The 25,805-nt window shown below is 53.1% G+C and overlaps 1 protein-coding gene across 4 annotated transcripts in view; it reads right to left on the minus strand.

Moving 5' to 3' along the window:
- Nucleotides 1-25,805, minus strand: part of PACS2 (phosphofurin acidic cluster sorting protein 2) — a 161,039-nt gene that overhangs the window by 7,952 nt on the left and 127,282 nt on the right. For all 4 annotated transcript variants that reach the window (XM_075329494.1, XM_075329493.1, XM_075329496.1 and 1 more), the window contains 4 exons: nt 25,019-25,061; nt 23,352-23,487; nt 22,722-22,948; nt 22,511-22,624 (listed from right to left, as the gene is read on the minus strand). In XM_075329494.1, coding sequence (XP_075185609.1) covers nt 22,511-22,624; nt 22,722-22,948; nt 23,352-23,487; nt 25,019-25,061 — 520 coding nt within the window. The remainder of the gene's footprint in view (nt 1-22,510; nt 22,625-22,721; nt 22,949-23,351; nt 23,488-25,018; nt 25,062-25,805) is intronic.

Genomic DNA, 25,805 nt, shown 5'->3' on the forward strand with positions numbered 1-25,805 from the left:
ATCTCTTGAAACACGTCCGGGTGAAGAGACCATTCCCCTGCGTCCATGCCCTGGCGACTGAGGAAGTCTGCTTCCCAGTTTTCTACGCCCAGGATGTGAACTGCGGAGATGGTGGATGCTGTGGCCTCCGCCCACAGCAGAATCCGCCGAACTTCCTGGAAGGCTTGACGGCTGCGCGTGCCGCCCTGATGGTTGATGTACGCGACCGCCGTGGCGTTGTCCGACTGTATGCGGATCTGCCTGCCCTCCAGCCAGCGATGAAACGCCTTCAGGGCCAGATACACTGCCCTTATTTCCAGAACATTGATCTGAAGGGAGGACTCTGTCGGAGTCCAGGTTCCCTGAGCCCTGTGGTGGAGAAAAACCACTCCCCACCCTGACAGACTCGCATCCGTCGTGACCACAGCCCAGGATGGGGGCAGGAAGGATTTTCCCTTCGACAGAGAAGTGGGAAGGAGCCACCACTGAAGAGAGGTTTTGGCTGCCAGGGAAAGAGAGACGTTCCTGTCCAGGGACGTCGACCTCCTGTCCCATTTGCGGAGAATGTCCCATTGGAGTGGACGCAGATGAAACTGCGCAAAGGGAACTGCCTCCATTGCTGCCACCATCTTTCCCAGGAAGTGCATGAGGCGCCTCAAGGGGTGTGACTGGGCCCGAAGGAGAGATTGCACCCCTGTTTGCAGCGAACGCTGTTTGTCCAGCGGTAGCTTGACTATCGCTGAGAGAGTATGAAACTCCATCCCGAGGTAAGTCAGTGATTGGGTCGGAGTCAATTTTGACTTTGGGAAATTGATGATCCACCCAAACCTCTGGAGAGTCTCCAGAGCAACGGTCAGACTGTGTTGACATGCCACCCGGGAGGGTGCCTTGACTAGGAGATCGTCTAAGTACGGGATCACCGAGCGGCCCTGAGAGTGTAGGACTGCCACAACGGATGCCATGACCTTGGTGAAGACCCGTGGGGCTGTCGCCAGGCCGAACGGCAGTGCCACAAACTGAAGGTGTTCGTCCCCGATGGCGAAACGCAGGAAGCGTTGATGCTCTGGTGCGATCGGCACATGGAGATACGCATCCCTGATGTCGATTGATGCTAGGAAGTCTCCTTGGGACATCGAAGCGATGACCGAGCGGAGAGATTCCATGCAAAACCGTCTGGTTCTCACATGTCTGTTGAGCAGTTTGAGGTCCAGAACGGGACGGAATGATCCGTCCTTTTTTGGCACCACGAACAAGTTGGAGTAAAACCCGCGACCACGTTCTTGAAGGGGAACGGGGATCACAACTCCTTCTGTCTTCAGAGTGTTCACCGCCTGAAAAAGTGCCTCGGCTCGCTCGGGGGGCGGAGATGTTCTGAAGAAACGAGTCGGGGGACGAGAGCTGAACTCTATCCTGTAACCGTGAGACAGAATGTCTCTCACCCATCGGTCTTGGACATTTGGCCACCAGGCGTCGCCAAAGCGGGAGAGCCTGCCACCGACCGAGGATGCGGTTTGGGGAGGCCGAAAGTCATGAGGAGGCCGCCTTGGAGACGGTGCCTCCGGCGGCCTTTGGCGGACGTGACTTAGACCGCCATGAATAAGAGTTCCTCTGGCCCTTCTGTGGCCTGTTGGACGAAGAAGGTTGGGACCTGGCTGAGGGCCGAAAGGACCGAAACCTCGATTGAATTTTCCGTTGCTGAGGTTTGTTTGGCTTGGACTGGGGTAAGGACGAGTCCTTTCCCTTGGATTGCTTAATAATTTCATCCAATCGCTCGCCAAACAAACGGTCGCCAGAAAATGGCAAACCGGTTAAGAACCTCTTGGAAGCAGAGTCTGCCTTCCATTCGCGTAGCCACATGGCCCTGCGGACTGCCACCGAATTGGCGGACGCTACCGCTGTACGGCTAGCAGAGTCCAGGACGGCATTCATGGCGTAGGATGAAAATACCGACGCCTGAGAAGTCAAGGACGCAACCTGCGGAGCAGAGGTACGTGTGACCGCATTAATCTCAGACAGACAAGCTGAGATAGCTTGGAGTGCCCACACGGCTGCGAAGGCCGGGGCAAAAGACGCACCTGTGGCTTCATAGATGGATTTCATCAGGAGCTCTATCTGCCTGTCAGTGGCATCCTTGAGCGATGAACAATCTGCCACTGAAACTACGGATCTAGCCGCCAATCTAGAGACTGGCGGATCCACCTTGGGACATTGAGCCCAACCCTTAACTACGTCAGAGGGGAAGGGGTAACGTGTGTCATTAAGGCGCTTATTAAAGCGCTTGTCCGGAAATGCTCTGTGCTTCTGGACAGCCTCTCTGAAGTTAGAGTGATCGAAAAACGCACTCCGTGTACGTTTGGGAAACCTAAACTGGTGCTTTTCCTGCTGCGAATCCGACTCCTCTATAAGTGGAGTTGGGGGAGAGAGATCTAGCACCTGGTTGATGGACGCTATAAGGTTATTTACTATGGCGTCCCCTTCAGGTGTATCAAGATTGAGAGCAACGTCAGGTTCAGAGCCCTGAGCTGCGACGTCCGCTTCATCCTCCAGAGAGTCCTCATGCTGAGACCCCGAACAGCGTGATGAAGTCGGGGAAGATTCCCAGCGAGCCCGCTTAGCCGGTCTAGGACTGCGGTCCGTGCCGGAGTCCTCCCCGTGAGACATAGGGGCCACCCCAGGAGCACGCTGCGGCGCGGACCGAGAGGGGCCTGGGGGCGATGATCCCGCAGTGCCCGGGGCCTGTGTAAGGGCCGGTCTGGACTGCAAGGCTTCTAGTATCTTAGCAGACCATCTGTCCATAGACTGAGCCATGGATTGTGAAAGCGACTCAGAGAGTTTCTCAGCCAAAACTGCAAACTCTGTCCCTGTCACCTGGATAGGGGCAGCCGGCGGTTCTACCTGAGCCGAGGGTCCCACCAGTGCCCGAGGCTCCGGCTGAGCAAGTGCAACAGGGGCCGAGCATTGCTCCCAGTGAGGGTAGGTGGAACCTGCAGGTAACATAGCCGCACAAGAGGTACAGGTTGCAAAATAACCCTGTGTCTTGGCACCCTTGCTCCTTGTGAATGACATGCTGTTGTGTCCTAGGAGAGTAATCACTGAGGGTATATAGCCAGCAAAAACAATGTGGCCGAACAGAGAAAATGTATACAGATATATCTATAAATATATACACTTCGGCACCCCAGGGGGACCAGCACCGGTGACCGGTGTGGCTTACCGACCGCCCAAGCGGTTGTGTGACCACCAGATTCCCTGCCTTGGGCCTCCCAGAGCTGCAGAGCTCGTATCTGAAATCCTCCACCGGCAGAATGATGTAAAAATGGCTGCCGGAGCTCTCAGGGGAGGAGGGGGCCGTGGGCGGCGACTAATAAAGTGCGGGAATCTGGTGCTCCACAGTGATCAGTGAGGGGGGAGGAGGACACCTAAAGTATGCTCCAGCCCTCACTGTCGACGTCAAGTCGACCGTCCCGCCTTTACCCCTGACTGGCAGGCCCGGGGGCGGGAGTTATGGTACTAGGCCGCAGAAGCCGGGGACTAAATTTAATACCGCGGCCGACAAACAGGCCCGGTCGGCGCAGTGTCAGTGACACGAGCGCTCCATACACCGTCCCCAAGGGGACACAGAGTACCTTCTGGATGCAGGGCCTGTCCCTGATATTAAGTCTCCTGTCCGGCAGATTCCCACAGGGGCTGCAGAGGGAGCCCGGTCCCAGTGCCTGGATGACCGGATAGGATCCCACTTCTCCCAGAGCCTCTAAGGGATGGGGAAGGAAAACGGCATGTGGCTCCAGCCTCTGTACCCGCAATGGGTACCTCAACCTTAACAGCACCGCCGACTTAGTGGGGTGAGAAGAGAGCATGCCGGGGGCCCTGGGGCCCTCTTTTCTTCCATCCGATATAATCAGCAGCTGCTGCTGACTAAAATGTGGAGCTTGCGTGAATGTGTGCCTCCTTCAACACAAAGCACAAAGCTGAGGAGCCCGTGATGCACGGGAGGGTGTATAGGCAGAGGGGAGGGGTTACACTTTTTAAAGTGTAATACTTTGTGTGGCCTCCGGAGGCAGAAGCTATACACCCAATTGTCTGGGTCTCCCAATGGAGCGACAAAGAAGAAGGGAATTTTGTTTACTTACCGTAAATTCCTTTTCTTCTAGCTCCAATTGGGAGACCCAGACAATTGGGTGTATAGCTTCTGCCTCCGGAGGCCACACAAAGTATTACACTTAAAAGTGTAAACCCCTCCCCTTCTGCCTATACACCCCCCCGTGCATCACGGGCTCCTCAGTTTTGGTGCAAAAGCAGGAAGGAGGAAACTTATAAATTGGTCTAAAGTAATTTCAATCCGAAGGATGTTCGGAGAACTGAAAACCATTCAACATGAACAACATGTGTACACAAAAGAACAACAGCCCGAAGGGAACAGGGGCGGGTGCTGGGTCTCCCAATAGGAGCTAGAAGAAAAGGAATTTACGGTAAGTAAACAAAATTCCCTTCTTCTTTGTTGCTCCATTGGGAGACCCAGACAATTGGGACGTCCAAAAGCAGTCCCTGGGTGGGTAAAATAATACCTCGGTAATAGAGCCGTAAAACGGCCCCTTCCTACAGGTGGGCAACCGCCGCCTGAAGGACTCGCCTACCTAGGCTGGCATCTGCCGAAGCATAGGTATGCACCTGATAGTGTTTCGTGAAAGTGTGCAGACTCGACCAGGTAGCCGCCTGACACACCTGCTGAGCCGTAGCCTGGTGCCGCAAAGCCCAGGACGCACCCACGGCTCTGGTAGAATGAGCCTTCAGCCCTGAGGGAACCGGAAGCCCCGAAGAACGGTAGGCTTCAAGAATTGGTTCCTTGATCCACCGAGCCAAGGTTGACTTGGAAGCCTGCGACCCTTTACGCTGGCCAGCGACAAGGACAAAGAGCGCATCCGAGCGGCGCAGGGGCGCCGTACGAGAAATGTATAGTCTGAGTGCTCTCACCAGATCTAACAAGTGCAAATCCTTTTCACATTGGTGAACTGGATGAGGACAAAAAGAAGGTAAGGAGATATCCTGATTGAGATGAAAAGGGGATACCACCTTAGGAAGAAATTCCGGAACCGGACGCAGAACCACCTTGTCCTGGTGAAACACCAGGAAGGGGGCTTTGCATGACAGTGCTGCTAACTCAGACACTCTCCGAAGTGATGTGACTGCCACTAGAAAGACCACTTTCTGCAAAAGGCGTGAAAGAGAAATATCCCTCATTGGCTCGAAAGGTGGTTTCTGAAGAGCCGTTAGCACCCTGTTCAGATCCCAGGGTTCTAGCGGACGCTTGTAAGGAGGGACTATGTGGCAAACCCCCTGCAGGAACGTGCGTACCTGTGGAAGCCTGGCTAGGCGCTTTGAAAAAACACAGAGAGCGCCGAGACTTGTCCCTTAAGGGAGCCGAGAGACAAACCCTTTTCCATTCCGGATTGAAGGAAGGACAGAAAAGTGGGCAAGGCAAATGGCCAGGGAGTAAAACCCTGATCAGAGCACCAGGATAAGAAGATCCTCCACGTCCTGTGGTAGATCTTGGCGGACGTTGGTTTCCTGGCCTGTCTCATAGTGGCAATGACCTCTTGAGATAACCCTGAAGACGCTAGGATCCAGGACTCAATGGCCACACAGTCAGGCTGAGGGCCGCAGAATTCAGATGGAAAAATGGCCCTTGAGACAGCAAGTCTGGTTGGTCTGGTAGTGCCCACGGTTGGCCCACCGTGAGATGCCACAGATCCGGGTACCACGACCTCCTCGGCCAGTCTGGAGCGACGAGGATGGCGCGACGGCAGTCGGCCCTGATCTTGCGTAACACTCTGGGCAGCATTGCCAGAGGAGGAAACACATAAGGTAGTCGAAACTGCGACCAATCCTGAACTAATGCGTCTGCCGCCAGAGCTCTGTGATCTTGAGACCGTGCCATGAATGCCGGGACTTTGTTGTTGTGCCGGGACGCCATTAGGTCGACGTCCGGCTTTCCCCAGCGGCAACAGATCTCTTGAAACACGTCCGGGTGAAGAGACCATTCCCCTGCGTCCATGCCCTGGCGACTGAGAAAGTCTGCTTCCCAGTTTTCTACGCCCGGGATGTGAACTGCGGAGATGGTGGAGGCTGTGGCTTCCACCCACAGCAGAATACGTCGGACTTCCTGGAAGGCTTGCCGACTGCGTGTGCCGCCTTGGTGGTTGATGTATGCCACCGCCGTGGCGTTGTCCGACTGAATTCGGATCTGCCTGCCTTCCAGCCACGGCTGGAACGCCTTTAGGGCAAGATACACTGCCCTTATCTCCAGAAGATTGATCTGAAGGGAGGACTCTGTCTGAGTCCAGGTACCCTGAGCTCTGTGGTGGAGAAAGACCGCTCCCCACCCTGACAGACTCGCGTCCGTCGTGACCACCGCCCAGGATGGGGGTAGGAAGGATTTCCCCTTCGACAACGAAGTGGGAAGAAGCCACCACTGAAGGGAGGCCTTGGCTGCCCGAGAAAGGGAGACGTTCCTGTCGAGGGACGTCGACTTCCTGTCCCATTTGCGGACAATGTCCCATTGAAGTGGACGCAGATGAAACCGCGCAAAAGGAACCGCCTCCATTGCTGCCACCATCTTCCCTAGGAAGTGCATGAGGCGCCTCAAGGGGTGCGACTGGACTCGCAGGAGAGATTGCACCCCTGTCTGTAGTGAACGCTGTTTGTCCAGTGGAAGCTTCACTATCGCTGAGAGAGTATGAAACTCCATGCCGAGATATGTCCGTGATTGGGCCGGTGTCAGTTTTGACTTTGGGAAATTGATGATCCACCCGAATCTCTGGAGAGTCTCCAGAGCAATATTCAGGCTGTGTTGGCATGCCACCTGAGAGGGGGCCTTGACAAGCAGATCGTCTAAGTAAGGGATCACCGAGTGTCCCTGAGAGTGTAGGACTGCTACCACTGTTGCCATTACCTTGGTGAAGACCCGTGGGGCTGTCGCCAGGCCGAAAGGCAGTGCCACAAACTGAAGGTGTTCGTCCCCGATGGCGAAACGCAGGAAGCGCTGATGCTCTGGTGCAATCGGCACGTGGAGATAAGCATCCTTGATATCGATTGATGCTAGGAAGTCTCCTTGGGACATTGAGGCGATGACGGAGCGGAGAGATTCCATCCGGAACAGCCTGGTTTTCACGTGTTTGTTAAGCAGTTTTAGGTCCAGAACGGGACGGAAAGATCCGTCCTTTTTTGGCACCACAAACAAGTTGGAGTAAAAACCGTGACCCCGCTGCTGAAGTGGAACAGGGATCACCACTCCTTCTGCCTTCAGAGTGCTCACCGCCTGAAGAAGAGCATCGGCTCGCTCGGGGGGAGGAGAAGTTCTGAAGAAACGAGTCAGAGGACGAGAGCTGAACTCTATCCTGTAACCGTGAGACAAAATGTCTCGCACCCATCGGTCTTGGACATGTGGCAACCAGGCGTCGCAAAAGCGGGAGAGCCTGCCACCGACCGAGGATGCGGTTTGAGGAGGCCGAAAGTCATGAGGAGGCCGCTTTGGGAGCGGTTCCTCCGGCGTTCTTCTTAGGACGTGCCTTAGACCGCCATGAATCGGAGTTCCTCTGACCCTTCTGTGGCCTGTTGGACGAGGAGAATTGAGACCTGCCCGCGGGCCGAAAGGACCGAAACCTCGATTGTACCTTCCGTTGTTGAGGTCTGTTTGGTTTGGGCTGGGGTAAGGATGAGTCCTTTCCCTTGGATTGTTTAATGATTTCATCCAATCGCTCGCCAAACAGGCGGTCGCCAGAAAATGGCAAACCGGTTAAGAACTTTTTGGAAGCAGAGTCTGCCTTCCATTCACGTAGCCACATGGCCCTGTGGACTGCCACCGAATTGGCGGATGCTACCGCCGTACGGCTCGCAGAGTCCAGGACAGCATTCATGGCGTAGGACGCAAACGCTGACGCCTGAGATGTTAAGGACACAACCTTCGGAGTAGAGGCACGTGTGACTGCATTAATCTCAGACTGACAAGCTGAGATAGCTTGGAGTGCCCATACGGCTGCGAATGCCGGAGCAAAGGACGCGCCGATAGCTTCATAGATGGATTTCAACAGGAGCTCTATCTGCCTGTCAGTGGCATCCTTGAGTGATGCACCATCTTCCACTGCAACTATGGATCTAGCCGCCAGTCTAGAGACTGGAGGATCCACCTTGGGACACTGAGCCCAACCCTTGACTACGTCAGGGGGGAAGGGATAACGTGTGTCCTTAAGGCGCTTAGAAAAGCGCTTATCTGGAAAAGCTCGGTGTTTCTGGACTGCATCTCTGAAGTCGGAGTGATCCAGAAACGCACTCATTGTACGTTTGGGAAACCTAAAATGGAATTTCTCCTGCTGAGAAGCTGACTCCTCAATCGGAGGAGCTGGGGGAGAAAGATCCAACACCTGATTGATGGACGCTATAAGGTCATTTACTATGGCGTCCCCTTCAGGTGTATCCAGGTTGAGAGCGGCGTCAGGATCAGAGTCCTGATCTGCTACCTCCGCTTCATCCTCTAGAGAGTCCTCCTGCTGAGACCCTGAGCAGTGTGATGAAGTCGAGGGAAGCTCCCAGCGAGCCCGCTTAGGTGGTCTGGGACTGCGGTCCGTGTCGGAGACCTCACCGTGGGACCTATGAGTCACCCCAGGAGCACTTTGCTGCTCCAACCGAGGGGGGCCTGGGGTCAATGATTCAACAGTGCCCGGGGCCTGTGTTACCGGTCTGGACTGCAAGGCTTCTAGTATCTTAGCAGACCATTTATCCATAGACTCAGACAGTTTGTCAGCGAATACTGCAAACTCCGTCCCTGTCACCTGGACAGTGGCAGCAGGTGGTTCCACCTGGGCCACCAGTGGCAGAGGCTCCGGCTGAGTGAGTGTCACCGGGGCCGAGCATTGCACACAATGAGGGTAGGTGGAACCTGCCGGTAGCATAGCCGCACATGAGGTACAGGTTGCAAAGTAAGCCTGTGCTTTGGCACCCTTGCTTTTTGCGGACGACATGCTGTAGTCTCCTCTGAGTACAATCAGGGAGGGTATATAGTCAAAAACAAGCAGTGCAGCCGTACAGAGTAAATGTATAGAATATAAGCATATATATATATATATATATATATATATATATATATATATACACACTTCGGCACCCAGGGGGGCCAGCACCTAGTAACAGGTGCGGCTTACCGACCGCTCTCAGCAGTTGTGTGACCACCAGATTCCCTGCCTGGGCCTCCCAGAGCTGTGTTGTCTCTCCTCTCCAGCGTCAGAAGTGCTGACAGGAATGGCTGCCAGCGTTCTGTGGGGAGGAGGGGGCCGTGGGCGTGCCTTAGAAAGTGCGGGAATCTGGTGCCCCACGGTGCTCAGTGAGGGGGGAGGAGGATACAAAGTATGCTCCAGCCCTCAGCGCTGACGTCCAGTGCAGCGTCCCGCCCTTCCCCTGACTGGCAGGGCCGGGGGCAGGAATATGCGGTACTAGGCCGCAAAAGCCGGGGAGTAAAGTTACAAGCGCGGCCGGCAAACAAGCGCGGCCAGCGCGGTAGTCCCGGCGCACTAACACGCCCAGCAGCTGCTGCAGCGTGTATAACACAGGCGCTATCTGCGCCGTCCCCAAGGGGACACAGAGTACCTCAGAGTCGCTGCCTGTCCCTGACGATACCCGGCTCCTGTCCAGCAGATTCCCCAGGGGCTGCGGAGGGAGCACGGTCCCAGTGCCTGGAGACCGATTAGGATCCCACTTCACCCAGAGCCCCTAAGGGATGGGGAAGGAAAACAGCATGTGGCTCCTGTCTATGTACCCGCAATGGGTACCTCAACCTTAACAGCACCGCCGACCAGAGTGGGGTGAGAAGGGAGCATGCCGGGGGCCTTGTTATGGGCCCTCTTTTCTTCCATCCGATATAGTCAGCAGCTGCTGCTGACTAAATTGTGGAGCTATGCGTGCATGTGTGCCTCCTTCGCACAAAGCATAAAAACTGAGGAGCCCGTGATGCACGGGGGGGTGTATAGGCAGAAGGGGAGGGGTTTACACTTTTAAGTGTAATACTTTGTGTGGCCTCCGGAGGCAGAAGCTATACACCCAATTGTCTGGGTCTCCCAATGGAGCGACAAAGAAGAAGGGAATTTTGTTTACTTACTGTAAATTCCTTTTCTTCTAGTTCTAATTGGGAGACCCAGACAATTGGGTTGTATAGGCTATGCCTCCGGAGGCCGCACAAAGTACTACACTTAAAAGTGTTAAGCCCCTCCCCTTCTGCCTATACACCCCCCGTGCTCCCACGGGCTCCTCAGTTTTGGTGCAAAAGCAAGAAGGAGGAAAAAGAATTATAAACTGGTTTAAAGTAACTTCAATCCGAAGGAATATCGGAGAACTGAAACCATTCAACATGAACAACATGTGTCCACAAAAAAACAGGGGCGGGTGCTGGGTCTCCCAATTAGAGCTAGAAGAAAAGGAATTTACGGTAAGTAAACAAAATTCCCTTCTTCTTTGTCGCTCTATTGGGAGACCCAGACAATTGGGACGTCCAAAAGCAGTCCCTGGGTGGGTAAAATAATACCTCGTAAGAGAGCCGTAAAACGGCCTCTTCCTACAGGTGGGCAACCGCCGCCTGAAGGACTCGTCTACCTAGGCTGGCATCCGCCGAAGCATAGGTATGCACTTGATAGTGCTTCGTGAAAGTGTGCAGACTCGACCAGGTAGCCGCCTGACACACCTGCTGAGCCGTAGCCTGGTGCCTCAAAGCCCAGGACGCGCCCACGGCTCTGGTAGAATGGGCCTTCAGCCCTGAGGGAACCGGAAGCCCAGCCGAACGGTAAGCTTCGATAATTGGCTCCTTGATCCACCGAGCCAGGGTTGATTTGGAAGCCTGTGACCCTTTACGCTGGCCAGCGACAAGGACAAAGAGTGCATCCGAGCGGCGCAGGGGCGCCGTACGAGAAATGTAGAGTGAGTGCTCTCACCAGATCTAACAAGTGCAAATCCTTTTCACATTGGTGAACTGGATGAGGACAAAAAGAAGGTAAGGAGATATCCTGATTGAGATGAAAGGGGGATACCACCTTAGGGAGAAATTCCGGAACCGGACGTAGAACCACCTTGTCCTGGTGAAACACCAGGAAAGGGGTTTTGCATGAAAGCGCTGCTAGCTCAGACACTCTCCGAAGTGAAGTGACTGCTACTAGAAAAACCACTTTCTGCGAAAGGCGTGAGAGAGGAATATCCCTCATTGGCTCGAATGGTGGTTTCTGAAGAACCATCAGCACCCTGTTCAGATCCCAGGGTTCTAACGGCCGCTTGTAAGGAGGGACGATGTGACAAACCCCCTGCAGGAACGTGCGTACCTGTGGAAGTCTGGCTAGGCGCTTCTGGAAAAACACAGAGAGCGCTGAGACTTGTCCCTTAAGAGAGCCGAGCGACAAACCCTTTTCCAGTCCAGATTGAAGGAAGGACAGAAAAGCGGGCAAGGCAAAAGGCCAGGGAGAAATACCCTGAGCAGAACACCACGACAGGAAAATTTTCCACGTCCTGTGGTAGATTTTTGCGGACGTTGGTTTCCTAGCTTGTCTCATAGTGGCAATGACCTCTTGATATAACCCTGAAGACGCTAGGATCCAGGACTCAATGGCCACACAGTCAGGTTGAGGGCCGCAGAATTCAGATGGAAAAACGGCCCTTGAGATAGCAAGTCTGGTCGGTCTGGTAGTGCCCACGGTTGGCCGACCGTGAGATGCCACAGATCCGGGTACCACGACCGCCTCGGCCAGTCTGGAGCGACGAGGATGACGCGGCGGCATTCGGCCCTGATCTTGCGTAACACTCTGGGCAACAGTGCCAGCGGAGGAAACACATAAGGGAGCTGAAACTGCGACCAATCCTGAACTAAGGCGTCTGCCGCCAGAGCTCTGGGATCTTGAGACCGTGCCATGAACATTGGTACCTTGTTGTTGTGCCGGGACGCCATGAGGTCGACGTCCGGCACCCCCCAGCGGCAACAGATCTCCTGGAACACGTCCGGGTGAAGGGACCATTCCCCTGCGTCCATGCCCTGGCGACTGAGATAATCTGCTTCCCAGTTTTCCACGCCTGGGATGTGAACTGCGGATATGGTGGAGGCCGTGGCTTCCACCCACATCAAAATCCGCCGGACTTCCTGGAAGGCTTGCCGGCTGCGTGTGCCGCCTTGGTGGTTGATGTATGCCACCGCTGTGGAGTTGTCCGACTGAATTCGGATCTGCTTGCCCTTCAACCACTGCTGGAACGCTTTCAGGGCAAGATACACTGCCCGTATTTCCAGAACATTGATCTGAAGCGAGGACTCTTGCTGGGTCCACGTACCCTGAGCCCTGTGGTGGAGAAAAACCGCTCCCCACCCAGACAGACTCGCGTCCGTCGTGACTACTTCCCAGGATGGGGGTAGGAAGGATTTCCCCTTCGATAATGAAGTGGGAAGAAGCCACCACCGAAGGGAAGCTTTGGTCGCCTGAGAGAGGGAGACGGTCCTGTCGAGGGACGTCGGCTTCCTGTCCCATTTGCGTAAGATGTCCCATTGAAGGCGACGCAGGTGAAACTGCGCGAAAGGGACTGCCTCCATTGCTGCCACCATCTTCCCCAGGAAGTGCATGAGGCGCCTCAAGGGGTGTGACTGGGCTTGCAGGAGAGATTGTACCCCTTTCTGTAGTGACTGCTGCTTGATCAGCGGAAGCTTCACTATCGCTGAGAGTGTATGAAACTCCATGCCAAGATATGTCAGCGATTGGTCCGGTGTCAGATTTGACTTTGGAAAATTGATGATCCACCCGAAACCCTGGAGAGTCTCCAGGGTAGCGTCGAGGCTGCGTTGGCATGCCTCTTGAGAGGGTGCCTTGATCAGCAGATCGTCCAAATACGGAATCACCGAGTGACCCTGCGAGTGTAGGAGCGCTACTACAGTAGCCATCACCTTGGTAAAAATCCGTGGGGCTGTTGACAGGCCGAACGGCAGTGCCACAAATTGCAGGTGTTCGTTTCCTATGGCGAAGCGCAAGAAGCGCTGGTGCTCTGGAGCAATCGGTACGTGGAGATAAGCATCTTTGATATCGATCGATGCAAGGAAATCTCCTTGGGACATTGAGGCGATGACGGAGCGGAGGGATTCCATCCTGAACCATCGGGTTTTTACGTGTTTGTTGAGCAGTTTCAGGTCCAGGACCGGGCGGAAAGACCCGTCCTTCTTTGGGACCACAAACAAGTTGGAGTAAAAACCGTGGCTCTGTTGCTGAAGAGGAACAGGGACCACCACTCCTTCCGCCTTCAGAGTGCCCAGCGCCTGCAGAAGAGCCTCGGCTCGCTCGGGAGGCGGGGGATGACCTGAAGAATCGAGTCGGGGGACGAGAGGTGAACTCTATCTTGTAACCGTGAGACAGAATGTCTCTCACCCAGCGGTCTTTTATTTGTGGCAGCCAGGTGTCGCAAAAGCGGGAGAGCCTGCCACCGACCGAGGATGCTACTAGAGGAGGTCGAAAGTCATGAGGAAGCCGCTTTGTTAGCGGCGCCTCCGGTGGTCTTTTTAGGACGTGACTTAGACCGCCATGCATCAGAGTTCCTTTCTTCCTTCTGAGACCCTTTGGACGAGGAGAATTGGGACCTGCCCGCGCCCCGAAAGGACCGAAACCTCGACTGCCCTCTCCTCTGTTGGGGTATGTTCTGTTTGGGCTGGGGTAAGGATGTATCCTTTCCCTTGGATTGTTTGATGATTTCATTTAGACGCTCGCCAAACAATCGGTCGCCAGAAATTGGCAAACTGGTTAAGCGCTTTTTGGAAGCAGAATCTGCCTTCCATTCCCGTAGCCACAAGGCCCTGCGGAGTACCACCGAATTGGCGGCCGCAACCGCCGTACGGCTCGCAGAGTCCAGGACAGCATTAATAGCGTAAGACGCAATTGCCGAGGTCTGGGTGGTAATGGATGCCACTTGTGGCGCAGCCGCTTCAATTTGCGCCTGACCTGCTGAGATAGCTTGTAGCGCCCATACGGCTGCGAATGCTGGGTCAAAAGAAGCTCCGATAGCTTCATAGATGGATTTCAACCAGAGCTCCATCTGCCTGTCAGTGGCATCTTTGAGCGAGGCCCCATCTTCCACTGCAAGTATGGATCTAGCCGCCAGTCTGGAGATTGGAGGATCCACTTTGGGACACTGAGTCCAACCTTTAACCACGTCAGGGGGAAAGAAGGGAATTTTGTTACTTACCGTAAATTCCTTTTCTTCTAGCTCCTATTGGGAGACCCAGACGATTGGGTGTATAGCTACTGCCTCCGGAGGCCACACAAAGCATTACACTAAAAAGTGTAAGGCCCCTCCCCTTCTGGCTATACACCCCCAGTGGGATCACTGGCTCACCAGTTTTAGTGCAAAAGCAAGAAGGAGGAAAGCCAATAACTTGGTTAAACAAATTCACTCCGAGTAACATCGGAGAACTGAAAAACCGTTCAACATGAACAACATGTGTACCCGAAAAAACCCAAAAATCCCGAAGGACAACAGGGCGGGTGCTGGGTCTCCCAATAGGAGCTAGAAGAAAAGGAATTTACGGTAAGTAACAAAATTCCCTTCTTCTTCGGCGCTCCATTGGGAGACCCAGACGATTGGGACGTCCAAAAGCTGTCCCTGGGTGGGTAAAGAAATACCTCATGTTAGAGCTGCAAAGACAGCCCTCCCCTACGGGGAGGCAACTGCCGCCTGCAGGACTCTTCTACCTAGGCTGGCGTCCGCCGAAGCATAGGTATGCACCTGATAATGTTTGGTGAAAGTGTGCAGACTCGACCAGGTAGCTGCCTGGCACACCTGTTGAGCCGTAGCCTGGTGTCGCAATGCCCAGGACGCACCCACGGCTCTGGTAGAATGGGCCTTCAGCCCTGATGGAACCGGAAGCCCAGCAGAACGGTAGGCTTCAAGAATTGGTTCTTTGATCCATCGAGCCAGGGTGGCTTTGGAAGCCTGCGACCCTTTGCGCTTACCAGCGACAAGGACAAAGAGTGCATCGGAGCGGCGCGGGGGCGCCGTGCGGGAAATGTAGATTCTGAGTGCTCTCACCAGATCTAACAAATGTAAATTCTTCTCATACCGATGAACTGCATGAGGACAAAAAGAAGGCAAAGAGATATCCTGATTAAGATGAAAAGAGGATACCACCTTCGGGAGAAACTCCTGAATGGGGCGCAGCACTACCTTGTCCTGGTGGAAGACCAGGAAAGGAGCCTTGGATGACAGCTCTGCTAGCTCAGACACTCTCCGAAGAGATGTGATCGCTACCAGAAAAGCCACTTTCTGTGATAGTCTAGAAAGTGAAACCTCCCTCAGAGGCTCGAAGGGCGGCTTCTGGAGGGCAACTAGTACCCTGTTCAGATCCCATGGATCTAACGGCCGCTTGTACGGGGGTACAATATGACAAACCCCCTGCAGGAACGTGCGCACCTTAGGAAGTCGTGCTAGACGCTTTTGAAAAAAGACGGATAGCGCCGAGACTTGCCCTTTAAGGGAGCCGAGCGACAAACCTTTTTCTAACCCAGATTGCAGGAAAGAAAGAAAGGTAGGCAATGCAAAAGGCCAGGGAGACACTCCCTGAGCAGAGCACCAGGATAAGAATATCCTCCACGTTCTGTGGTAGATCTTAGCGGACGTGGGCTTCCTAGCCTGTCTCATGGTGGCAACGACCCCTTGGGATAATCCTGAAGACCCTAGGATCCAGGACTCAATGGCCACACAGTCAGGTTCAGGGCCGCAGAATTCCGATGGAAAAACGGCCCTTGGGACAGTAAGTCTGGTCGGTCTGGTAGTGCCGACGGTTGGCCGACCGTGAGATGTCACAGATCCGGATACCACGCCCTCCTTGGCCAGTCTGGGGCGACGAGTATGACGCGGCTGCAGTCGGATCTGATCTTGCGTAGCACTCTGGGCAAGAGTGGCAGAGGTGGAAACACATAAGGGAGCCGGAACTGCGACCAATCTTGCACTAAGGCGTCTGCCGCCAGAGCTCTGTGATCGCGAGACCGTGCTATGAAGGTTGGGACCTTGTTGTTGTGCCTGGACGCCATTAGGTCGACGTCCGGCCTTCCCCAGCGGCTACAGATTTCCTGAAACACGTCCGGGTGAAGGGACCATTCCCCTGCGTCCATGCCCTGGCGGCTGAGGAAGTCTGCTTCCCAGTTTTCTACGCCGGGGATGTGAACTGCGGATACGGTGGAGGCCGTGGCTTCCACCCACATCAGAATCCGCCGGACTTCCTGGAAGGCTTGCCGACTGCGTGTCCCTCCTTGGTGATTGATGTATGCCACCGCTGTGGAGTTGTCCGACTGAATTCGGATCTGCTTTCCTTCCAGCCACTGCTGGAAGGCTAGTAGGGCAAGATACACTGCTCTGATTTCCAGAACATGGATCTGAAGGGTGGACTCCTGCTGAGTCCACGTACCCCGAGCCCTGTGGTGGAGAAAAACTGCTCCCCACCCTGACAGACTCGCGTCTGTCGTGACTACCGCCCAAGACGGTGGTAGGAAGGATCTTCCCTGTGATAATGAGGTGGGAAGAAGCCACCATTGCAGAGAGTCCTTCTGTGAAAAGGATACTTTCCTGTTCAGGGATGTTGACTTCCCGTCCCATTGGCGGAGAATGTCCCAATAAGAGGACGCAGATGAAACTGCGCAAACGGAACCGCCTCCATTGCCGCCACCATCTTCCCGAGGAAGTGCATGAGGCGTCTTAAGGAGTGCGACTGACCTTGACGGAGAGTCTGCACCCCAGTCTGTAGTGACCGCTGCTTGTCCAGCGGAAGCTTCACTAGCGCTGAGAGGGTATGAAACTCCATGCCAAGACACGTTAGTGATTGGGTCGGTGACAGGTTTGACTTTGAGAAGTCGATGATCCACCCGAACGTCTGGAGAGTCTCCAGCGCAACATTCAGGCTGAGTTGGCATGCCTCTTGAGAGGGTGCCTTGACAAGTAGATCGTCCAAGTAAGGGATCACAGAGTGTCCCTGTGAGTGCAAGACTGCTACCACTGCCGCCATGACCTTGGTGAACACCCGTGGGGCTGTCGCCAGACCGAATGGCAGAGCTACGAACTGAAGATGGTCGTCTCCCATCACGAAACGTAGAAAACATTGGTGCTCTGTAGCAATCGGCACGTGGAGATAAGCATCTTTGATGTCTATTGATGCTAGGAAATATCCTTGAGACATTGAGGCAATGACGGAGCGGAGGGTTTCATCCGGAACCGCCTGGCCTCCACGTGCTTGTTGAGCAGTTTTAGGTCCAGAACGGAACGGAAAGAGCCATCCTTTTTGTGGCACCACAACCAGATTGGAGGAAAACCGTGTCTTGTTCCTGAAGGGGAACAGGGATTACCACTCCTTCTGCCTGCAGAAGAGCATCGGCTCGGTGGGGAGGTGGGGACGTTCTGAAGAATCGAGTCGGAGGACGAGAACAGAACTCTGTCCTGTGCACGTGGGCACAATGTCCCTCACCCACCGGTCTGTGACCTGTGGCAGCTAAATGTCGCCAAAGGCGAGCGAGTCTGCCATCAACCGCGGATGCGGAGAGATGAGAGAGCTGAGAGTCATGAGGAGACCGCCTTGGTAGCGGTTCCTCCGGCTGCCTTCCTTGGGCGTGATTGAGCCCCCGGAAACTGAGCCCCTCTGAGGCTTTTCAGCTCTTTTGGACGAGGACAATTGGGACCTGCCCGAGCTTGGGAAGGACCGAAACCTCGACTGTCCTTCCAGGACAGCATTACTAGGGTAAGTCGCAATGCAGACATTGCGAGGTTACGGACGCCCCTGCGGCACAAATGTACATATGCTCAAGACCAGCTGTGCAAGAACAGCTGAAAAGCTTAGGGTGCCCATACGGCTGTAAATGCCGGAGCAACCGACACGCCGATAGCCTCATAGACAGATTTCAACCAGAGTCCATCTGTCTGGCATCTTTAAGTGAAGTCCCATCTCCACTGCAACTATAGCTCTAGCCGCAAGCCTGGAGATTGGAGAATCCACCTTTGGACCCTGGGTCCCGCGCTTGACCACGTCAGGGGGAAAAGGATAACGTGTATCCTTAATACGTTTGGAGAAAACGCTTATCTGGTAAGCGTGGTGTTCCTGGACTGCTTCTCTGAAGTCAGCGTGGCCAGAAAAATACTCAATATACGTTTGAGCTACTGAAATGGGACTTCTCCTGCTGTGAAGCTGACTCCTCCGCTGGGGGAGCTGAGGGAGAAAGATCCAACATTCCATTGATGGACGCTATAGGATCATTCCTTATGGCGTCACCATCCGGTGTATCCGGATTGAGAGCGTTGTCAGGATCAAAGTCCTGATGAGCTACGTCTGCCTCATCATACAGAGAGCCTCCTGGGACCCCCCCCGGAGCACCGATTTTATTCCCAATGAGGGTGGCCAGGGAGCAATGATCCAGATTGCCCATGGCCTGTCCGGACTGCAAGTCTCTATCCCATTGCAACTCCATCCCTGTCCTTGGACAGGGTTGACAGGTGGTTCCTTTGGCCACGTCTAGTAGAGACCCCGGCTGACCAAGTGCTCCAGGGGAGCATTGCACACAATGGGGTTCAGTGCCGTGGAACAGTATCACATGCAGTAAAAACAGCATCGAAAGCGTGTGTTGCTTATATGCTGCTGCCGACTAGCCATCTAGGACATAGAGCCAAGAATGGCGACCGTACAATGCAATGTATAGCATACAAGCATAAAGTACAATGAACACTGCAGCACATGCAATACAAGCAGCATAGAAAGCCTGTGCCTTGGCACCCCTGCTTTTCTGCTGCTGTAGACTAGCCATCTAGGGGAATATAGCCCAGAATATCGACCATACAGTGCAATGTATAGCATACAAGCATAAGTACAAATGAACACTGCAACCCCTGCAATACAAGCAGCATAGAAAAAACCTGTGCCTCAGCACCCCTGCTTTTCTGCTGCTGTAGTCTAGTCATTCTAGGCGAAAATAGCCCAGACTAGCGACCGTACAGTGCAGTGTATAGCATACAAGCATAAATACACATGAACACTTCAGTACAGGCAATACAAGCAGCATAGAAAGCCTGTGCCTTAGCACCCCTGCTTTCCTGCTGCTGATGTGTCGCCATCTAAGAGGGCATATAGCCAAAAATAGCGACCTATGCAGTGTAAGCATAAAAATACAAATGGACAACTGCGGTATTTAGTGGGGTCAGCACTTCAGGTGCCGCTTACCGCCCGCCTATAAGCAGGTGTGTGGTCGCCCTAGCCCTGTGCCTGGTTGCCCAGAGTCCGATCTCTCAGCTCGGATTGCAGGAATGGCTGCCGGCGTCCTTCTCCAGCTCGTGTGAGTAGGGGCGGGCCGTGGGCGTGCCCCCAAGTCAGAGCGGGAAACCGGCGTCCCACAGTGTCCAGTGAGAGGGCTGGAGCATGTAAATAAGGCTCCAGCCCTCGGCGCTGCTGATTGTACAGCGTCTCTCCCCTACCCTGATTGACAGGGTGGGGGCGGGAACGAAGCGGAGCTAGGCCGCAAAAGCCGGGGACTGGATTTATAAGCGCCGCCGCCGTAAAAGCGCGGTCGGCGCTAAGTCCCCGGCGCACTACAAGTCCCAGCCGCGCCGCCGCTCCCGGAGCGTCCGGCGCGGTAGTTCCCCATACATAAAGTCACTCAGCTAGGCTGCAGTGACTGTAACCCTTTACTGTCCCCGGCGCACTAGCACACCCAGCAAGTCTGGAGTGTGCTGTGCCTGTGTGTACGGGGACACAGAGTACCTGAATGGTGCAGGGCCATGTCCCTGAACGGTACCCAGCTCCGTATCCAGCAGGTTCAATGGGTCTGTGGATGGAGCCCGGCCTCAGGGCTTTGGGGCCGGTAAGATCCCACTTCCTCAGAGCCCCTCAGGGGGATGTGGAAGGAAAACAGCATGTGGGCTCCAGCCGCCGTACCAGCAATAGGTACCTCAACCTTACAAACCACAAGCGGGGTGAGAAGGGAGCATGCTGGGGGCCCTATATGGGCCCTCTTTTCTTCCATCCGATATAGTCAGCAGCTACTGCTGACTAAACAGTGGAGCTATGCGTGGATGTCTGACCTCCTTCGCACAAAGCAGAAAACTGGTGAGCCAGTGATCCCACTGGGGGTGTATAGCCAGAAGGGGAGGGGCCTTACACTTTTTAGTGTAATGCTTTGTGTGGCCTCCGGAGGCAGTAGCTATACACCCAATCGTCTGGGTCTCCCAATGGAGCGCCGAAGAAAGGATAACGTGTATCCTTAAGGCGCTTAGAAAAACGCTTATCTGGACAAGCATGGTGATTCTGGACTGCCTCTCTGAAATCAGAGTGGTCTAGAAACATACTCGGTGTACGCTTGGGGAACCTGAAACGGAATTTCTCCTGCTGAGACACTGACTCCTCCGCCGGAGGAGCTGAGGGAGAGATATCCAGCATTTGATTGATGGACGCAATAAGATCGTTCACTATGGCGTCCCCGTCTGGAGTATTAAGATTGAGAGCGCCCTCAGGATCAGAATCCTGATCAGCTGTCTCCGCATCATCAACCAGAGATTCCCCCCGCTGAGACCCTGAACAATATGATGTCGAGGGAAATTCTATGCGAACCCGCTTATTCGGTCTGGGGCTGGGGTCTAAGTCATAACCCTCAGCCTGGGATGTATGAGATACCCCGGGAGGACATTGTTGGACCAACTGAGGGGGGTCAGGGGACAATGATTCAACAGAGTCCCTTTGCTGAGATACCGGCCTGGACTGCAAGGCTTCTAGTATCTTAGCCATAGTCTCAGAGAGTTGATCCTTAAAGGCTGCAAACTCAGTCCCCGTCACCTGGACAGTGTCAACAGGTGGCTCCCCCTGGGCCCCTCTTAGCAGAGGCTCTGGCTGAATAAGTGCCACAGGGGCCGAACAGTGCACACAATGAGGGTCAGTGGAACCTGCCGGTAGTGGGGTCATACATGCGGCGCAGGCAGCATAATAAGCCTGTGTTTTGGCACCCCTGCCTTTTGTGGGCGCCATGCTATTGTTTTCCCTGTGTAACACAATAGGGTATATAGCCAGAATGGACTGTGCTCATACAGTGTAGAGTATATACTATAAACAAATCATGTATCAATACACTACAGCACCATGGGGCTAGCACCAACAGGTGCTGCTTACCACCCGCTTTAAAAACGGTTGTGAGGCCACCAGAGACCGTGTCTGGGTCTCCCAGGGTTAATCCCTCTCTGCAGCGTCGGAGGAGCTGACAGGAATGGCTGCGGCGTCCTGACGAGAGGAGGGAGCCGTGGGCGTGGCCGAGAAAGTGCGGGAACTGGTGCCCGCACTGTGCACAGTGAGGGGGGGTGGAGTATGCAAATCATACTCCAGCCCTCAGTGCTGCTCGTTCCGTGCAGCGTCCCGCCCTTCCCCCTGCCTGTCAGGGCTGAGGGCGGGAGAAAGGGAAAACTAGGCCGCAAGTAAGCCGGGGACTCGAGTATAAGCGTGTCCGCCGTAAAAGCGCGGTACACGCCGAAGTCCCCGGCGAACTACAAGTCCCAGCCGTGCCGCAGTTTCCCATGGCAGCGGCGGTTAGCGCGGTAGCCCCTACATATAAACACACTCAGCGACGCTGAGTGTGTAATGGCACATTTAACCCGGTCAGCGCCGCGGCCCGGTGCACTAGCACACCCAGCAAAGCTGAGGTGTTGCCGTGCGCGGTCCCCACAGGGATACAGAGTACCTTCACGTAGCAGGGCCATGTCCCTGAACGGTACCCGGCTCTTATCCAGCAGTCTCCACAGGAGTTGTGGATGAAGCACGGTCTCAGTGCCTGGAGACCGATAAGATCCCACTTCGCCCAGAGCCCTGAGGGGGATGGGGAAGGAAAAACAGCATGTGGGCTCCAGCCTCCGTACCCGCAATGGATACCTCAACCTTACAACACCGCCGACAAGAGTGGGGCGAGAAGGGAGCATGCTGGGGGCCCTATATGGGCCCACTTTTCTTACATCCGACATGGTCAGCAGCTGCTGCTGACCAATCTGTGGAGCTGTGCTGTGCGTGTCTGACCTCCTTCGCACAAAGCAAAAAACTGAGGAGCCCGTGGGAGCACGGGGGGTGTATAGGCAGAAGGGGAGGGGCTTAACACTTTTGAGTGTAATACTTTGTGCGGCCTCCGGAGGCATAGCCTATACACCCAATTGTCTGGGTCTCCCAATAGAGCGACAAAGAAAGAGGGGACTAGAATGGACGCCCAAGCTGAATCGCAACAGTCGATGCCAATGTCAGTGATTTAAGTTTATGGTGGCATCCCCTTTGCTACCGTTCGAGGCAGATACCGGTTATTTTACACAGCCGACATCTACACCCTGACCTATATAAAATATTTGTCATGAGCGTTATAGGGTTAAGCTTCAAGATCTTAAGTTTTTTAGATGCCAGGTGACTGATTACATCCCCATCCTTGTTATTATAAAGTGATTTAGCAGAGCTTCACCCCCTTAGGACCTCAGGTATAACAGGGGTACGTACCTCGGAGCATGTTCTGCTGATGTTTGGCTGTGCAAATCAATCTGCTGATGCCTTCAATACACTGATACTTAGATTCTATATCTTTATCTTTAGTCTTTTTAGGTAAAAACATCACTGGAAAATAAAGATTAAAAAAAAGACGTTATGTGGTTGCCTCCTCCAACATGATAACTTGCATTATCAGCATTTTAGAAAACAGATAGGTGGTTACCTTTTTTATTTTTCTCTTTTGTGACAACGGTCATGGACATGGTAGGAGCAGCGGGGACATCATTACTGCTGGGGAGCCTGCTGACCTGCAGCGAGCGAAAAGTGCATTTTAAAGTGTTCTTTGCAGAGATAGATTCCCTTTTTTCAGCCTCTTTCTTCTTCTCAGTGACTGGGGCGGCTATCCAGTAATCCAACTGAAGACCCATCAGCTCACCGCCCGGACTTTGGCTGGAAAAAAAAATAATAATCAATTTTTTTTTTTTTATTGCAAGAATGGTTACAAACCCCCGTCCACCAGGCAGATCAGTAATCTGTGGCTGCCACATGGGAGCCCTTGGAACGACTTCTTACTCGACGGCACCTGCAGCTAATCATAAGAGGAGTCAGGGATGCCGGGAGGTAGAAGGTGGTGGTCAGGGATACCGTCCGACAGCCACAGATTATCAACCCTGTCACTAGATCAGGTTCTGCAAACTGATGTGCACCAATTGACTATTGACTTTTTATCCAGTGTCTCCCATCTTAAATCTTGTCGTATTACCCGAAGCCTGAAAATATTGCAGGTTTTTTTTTTGCTTTCTTACATTTTAAAACCAATTTTGTCCGTATTAGATATATTCTTTATTTATACCTGGGTGTAGAGAATCCAGCGGTAACAGATGGAGAGGACGGTGGCGTTGGAGAGGCTTCCTTAATAGCTGGAGACACAGAGGGGGGAGTGGAGGACAGGACAGTGGAACTGGATGGAGCCGCGTCATCTGAATCTCCTGTGTGACATGAACAAAAGAAAAAAAGGCAGATATTATAAAGTACATAGCATAGAATAGGAAATCCTATTGATCCATTCTTCACAGATATCACAGATTATGCACAGATTGATAATTAGGCTTAAAGAATGCAATAAAATTGTCCCCATCACATAATTCAAACAGCAAGTAACGAGTTAGGACAGGCTGCAGTCTGAAAAAAAAAACAGCTCGAGACCTGTCTCAACTGACAGAGGGGCTGTATCATTAGCACACATACTGGAGCTGCTGAAGAAAGGCTGTGATCTTCTCTTCGGCTGACTGAGCACAGAGGATTGTGACTGAAAGAAAAAAAATCCTGTGCGCTTAGTCAACCTTAGAGAAGATTTGTTTCTTCTATATTATTAGTATAATCCTATGTCATCCCTTTTCCATGGCTCATAGAGGTATTAATGTTTAGGATACAGCTCCTCTGTTAGTTGAGACACGTCTCGGGAGCTGTTTCTTCAGATCACAGCTCGTGCTGACACGTGACTAGGATAGGTTGCCGTTTGAAATATCTGACGGGAGCTGTTTTATTCTATTCTTGGAGAACCCCTTTAAATTCAAGATTTTTTTTTAGATTTGATGTAAAGTAAATAATTTTTTGAGATCTCATCTGCAGTGGATCCACCAGCTCAAATGTCACCATCAGAGTTGATGAAACAGCACAGTGTTCAGTGCTACCTTTACGGAAAAATGACGGTCACTATTACAGAGCCTGTAGACCCCACTATAAGTCAATGGGGTCCATCACATGACAGACTGTAGTGTCTATTTTGGGTTTTCTTGTAGGGGAGCTGAGTGATCGAGGGGACATTTTTAGAGTAAGTCAATTTGAAAAAAAGTTTAAAAATGAAGGGCAGGGAAACTGGGCGCAGATGGCAGAGGGTACGGAGGCCTCGGAGCAGGGAAGAGATCTTCTCTTGTGTGAGCAATACCCGACCTTGGATGGTATTGAATACCATGCCTAAAAAGGTGATCCGCCGGGCCGGGGTCAGAGAGGACTTCTTCCGATTGATCAGCCACCACAGCCGCAAAAGGCTGTCGATAGTGATCTGAACCCCAAGACGACAGTCCTCGAAGGAAGAACCTTTGACCAACATGTCGTTCACGTACGGAATGACCATAACACCTCTGGAATGTAGGACGGACATGGCCGCCGCCATGACCTTTGTGAAGACTCTGGGGGCAGATGCGAAACTGAAGGGAAGAGCCATGAACTGGAAGTGGTCCTCTGATATCGCAAAGCGGAGGAACTGTTGGTGGGATTGGGCTATCGGAACGTGGAGATAGGTGTCTTGAATACACTAAGCAAAAACTGATTTGAGTCCGCCTCCGGCTCAGGGTGTACACTGCTAGGGAGGAGCTAACCCTTTTTTGTCTACTTAGTGTCAGCCTCCTAGTGACAGCAGCATAACCCACGGTCCTGTGTCCCCCAATGAAACGAGAGAGAAATAAGGAGACAACCCTTTAAAGGTCTCTACATTTGTCAGAAGTGTTACATACTGACCGGAGGTTGCAGACGACTGCTCGACAATGCCAACTTTCACCACCTATAAAAACAGACAAAAGAACAGTAAGGCAATGTGCAATAGAATAGAAGTGATAGACCACTTTAGACACGCCGTCATCAATCACCCCTAGTCTGCCACCTAATAGCACGTGAAAGGGGATGAAGAACAAACCCGCTGAAAACCATAGGTCTGCGCCTCATTATTCCTGTGCAAAGTAATCGTTAATCTGTAGGTTTTTACATATGGAATATAGAAAAATAAAATCAGAAAAGAAAAAAAGTCAGCGCTTTTACACTGATCACTAAGCCCAATATTAGATTTTTAGGGGCATAGTTATAAATATTATATAATTATTAGACAGTGCAAACTTTCGCGCATGATGTGGCATGTTACACCAAGGCCATTTACACTGGTCAGACAAGGCACAGAAGGGAGTAACACACAAATGCAGTGCAAGGCTTTGTTTGGCACATTTAGATTGAAAGATCAGCCCCATGCTTCCAGTTCTGTACAGAAGACTTTTCACCAGCTTCATTATCATCACAGACATGATGAGTGGTAAGTAGAGATGAGCAGACCAGTGCAAGTAAGATAATAATGACCGATAACCCAGGATCCACCATTCACAATAGGTGATGTAACAGCTCACCTCTTCCCCCTCCTGTATGATGAAAGCTGACACATATAAACAGTAGATAACACAAGACCATGACCAATAATAGGTTTAAATATTATAGACTAGGGGATTCGGTTTTATCTACTGTATATGGCGATGTTATCAGT

The sequence above is a fragment of the Anomaloglossus baeobatrachus genome, chromosome 12, assembly GCF_048569485.1.
Source record: "Anomaloglossus baeobatrachus isolate aAnoBae1 chromosome 12, aAnoBae1.hap1, whole genome shotgun sequence".
In the NCBI taxonomy this organism is placed as follows: domain Eukaryota; kingdom Metazoa; phylum Chordata; class Amphibia; order Anura; family Aromobatidae; genus Anomaloglossus; species Anomaloglossus baeobatrachus.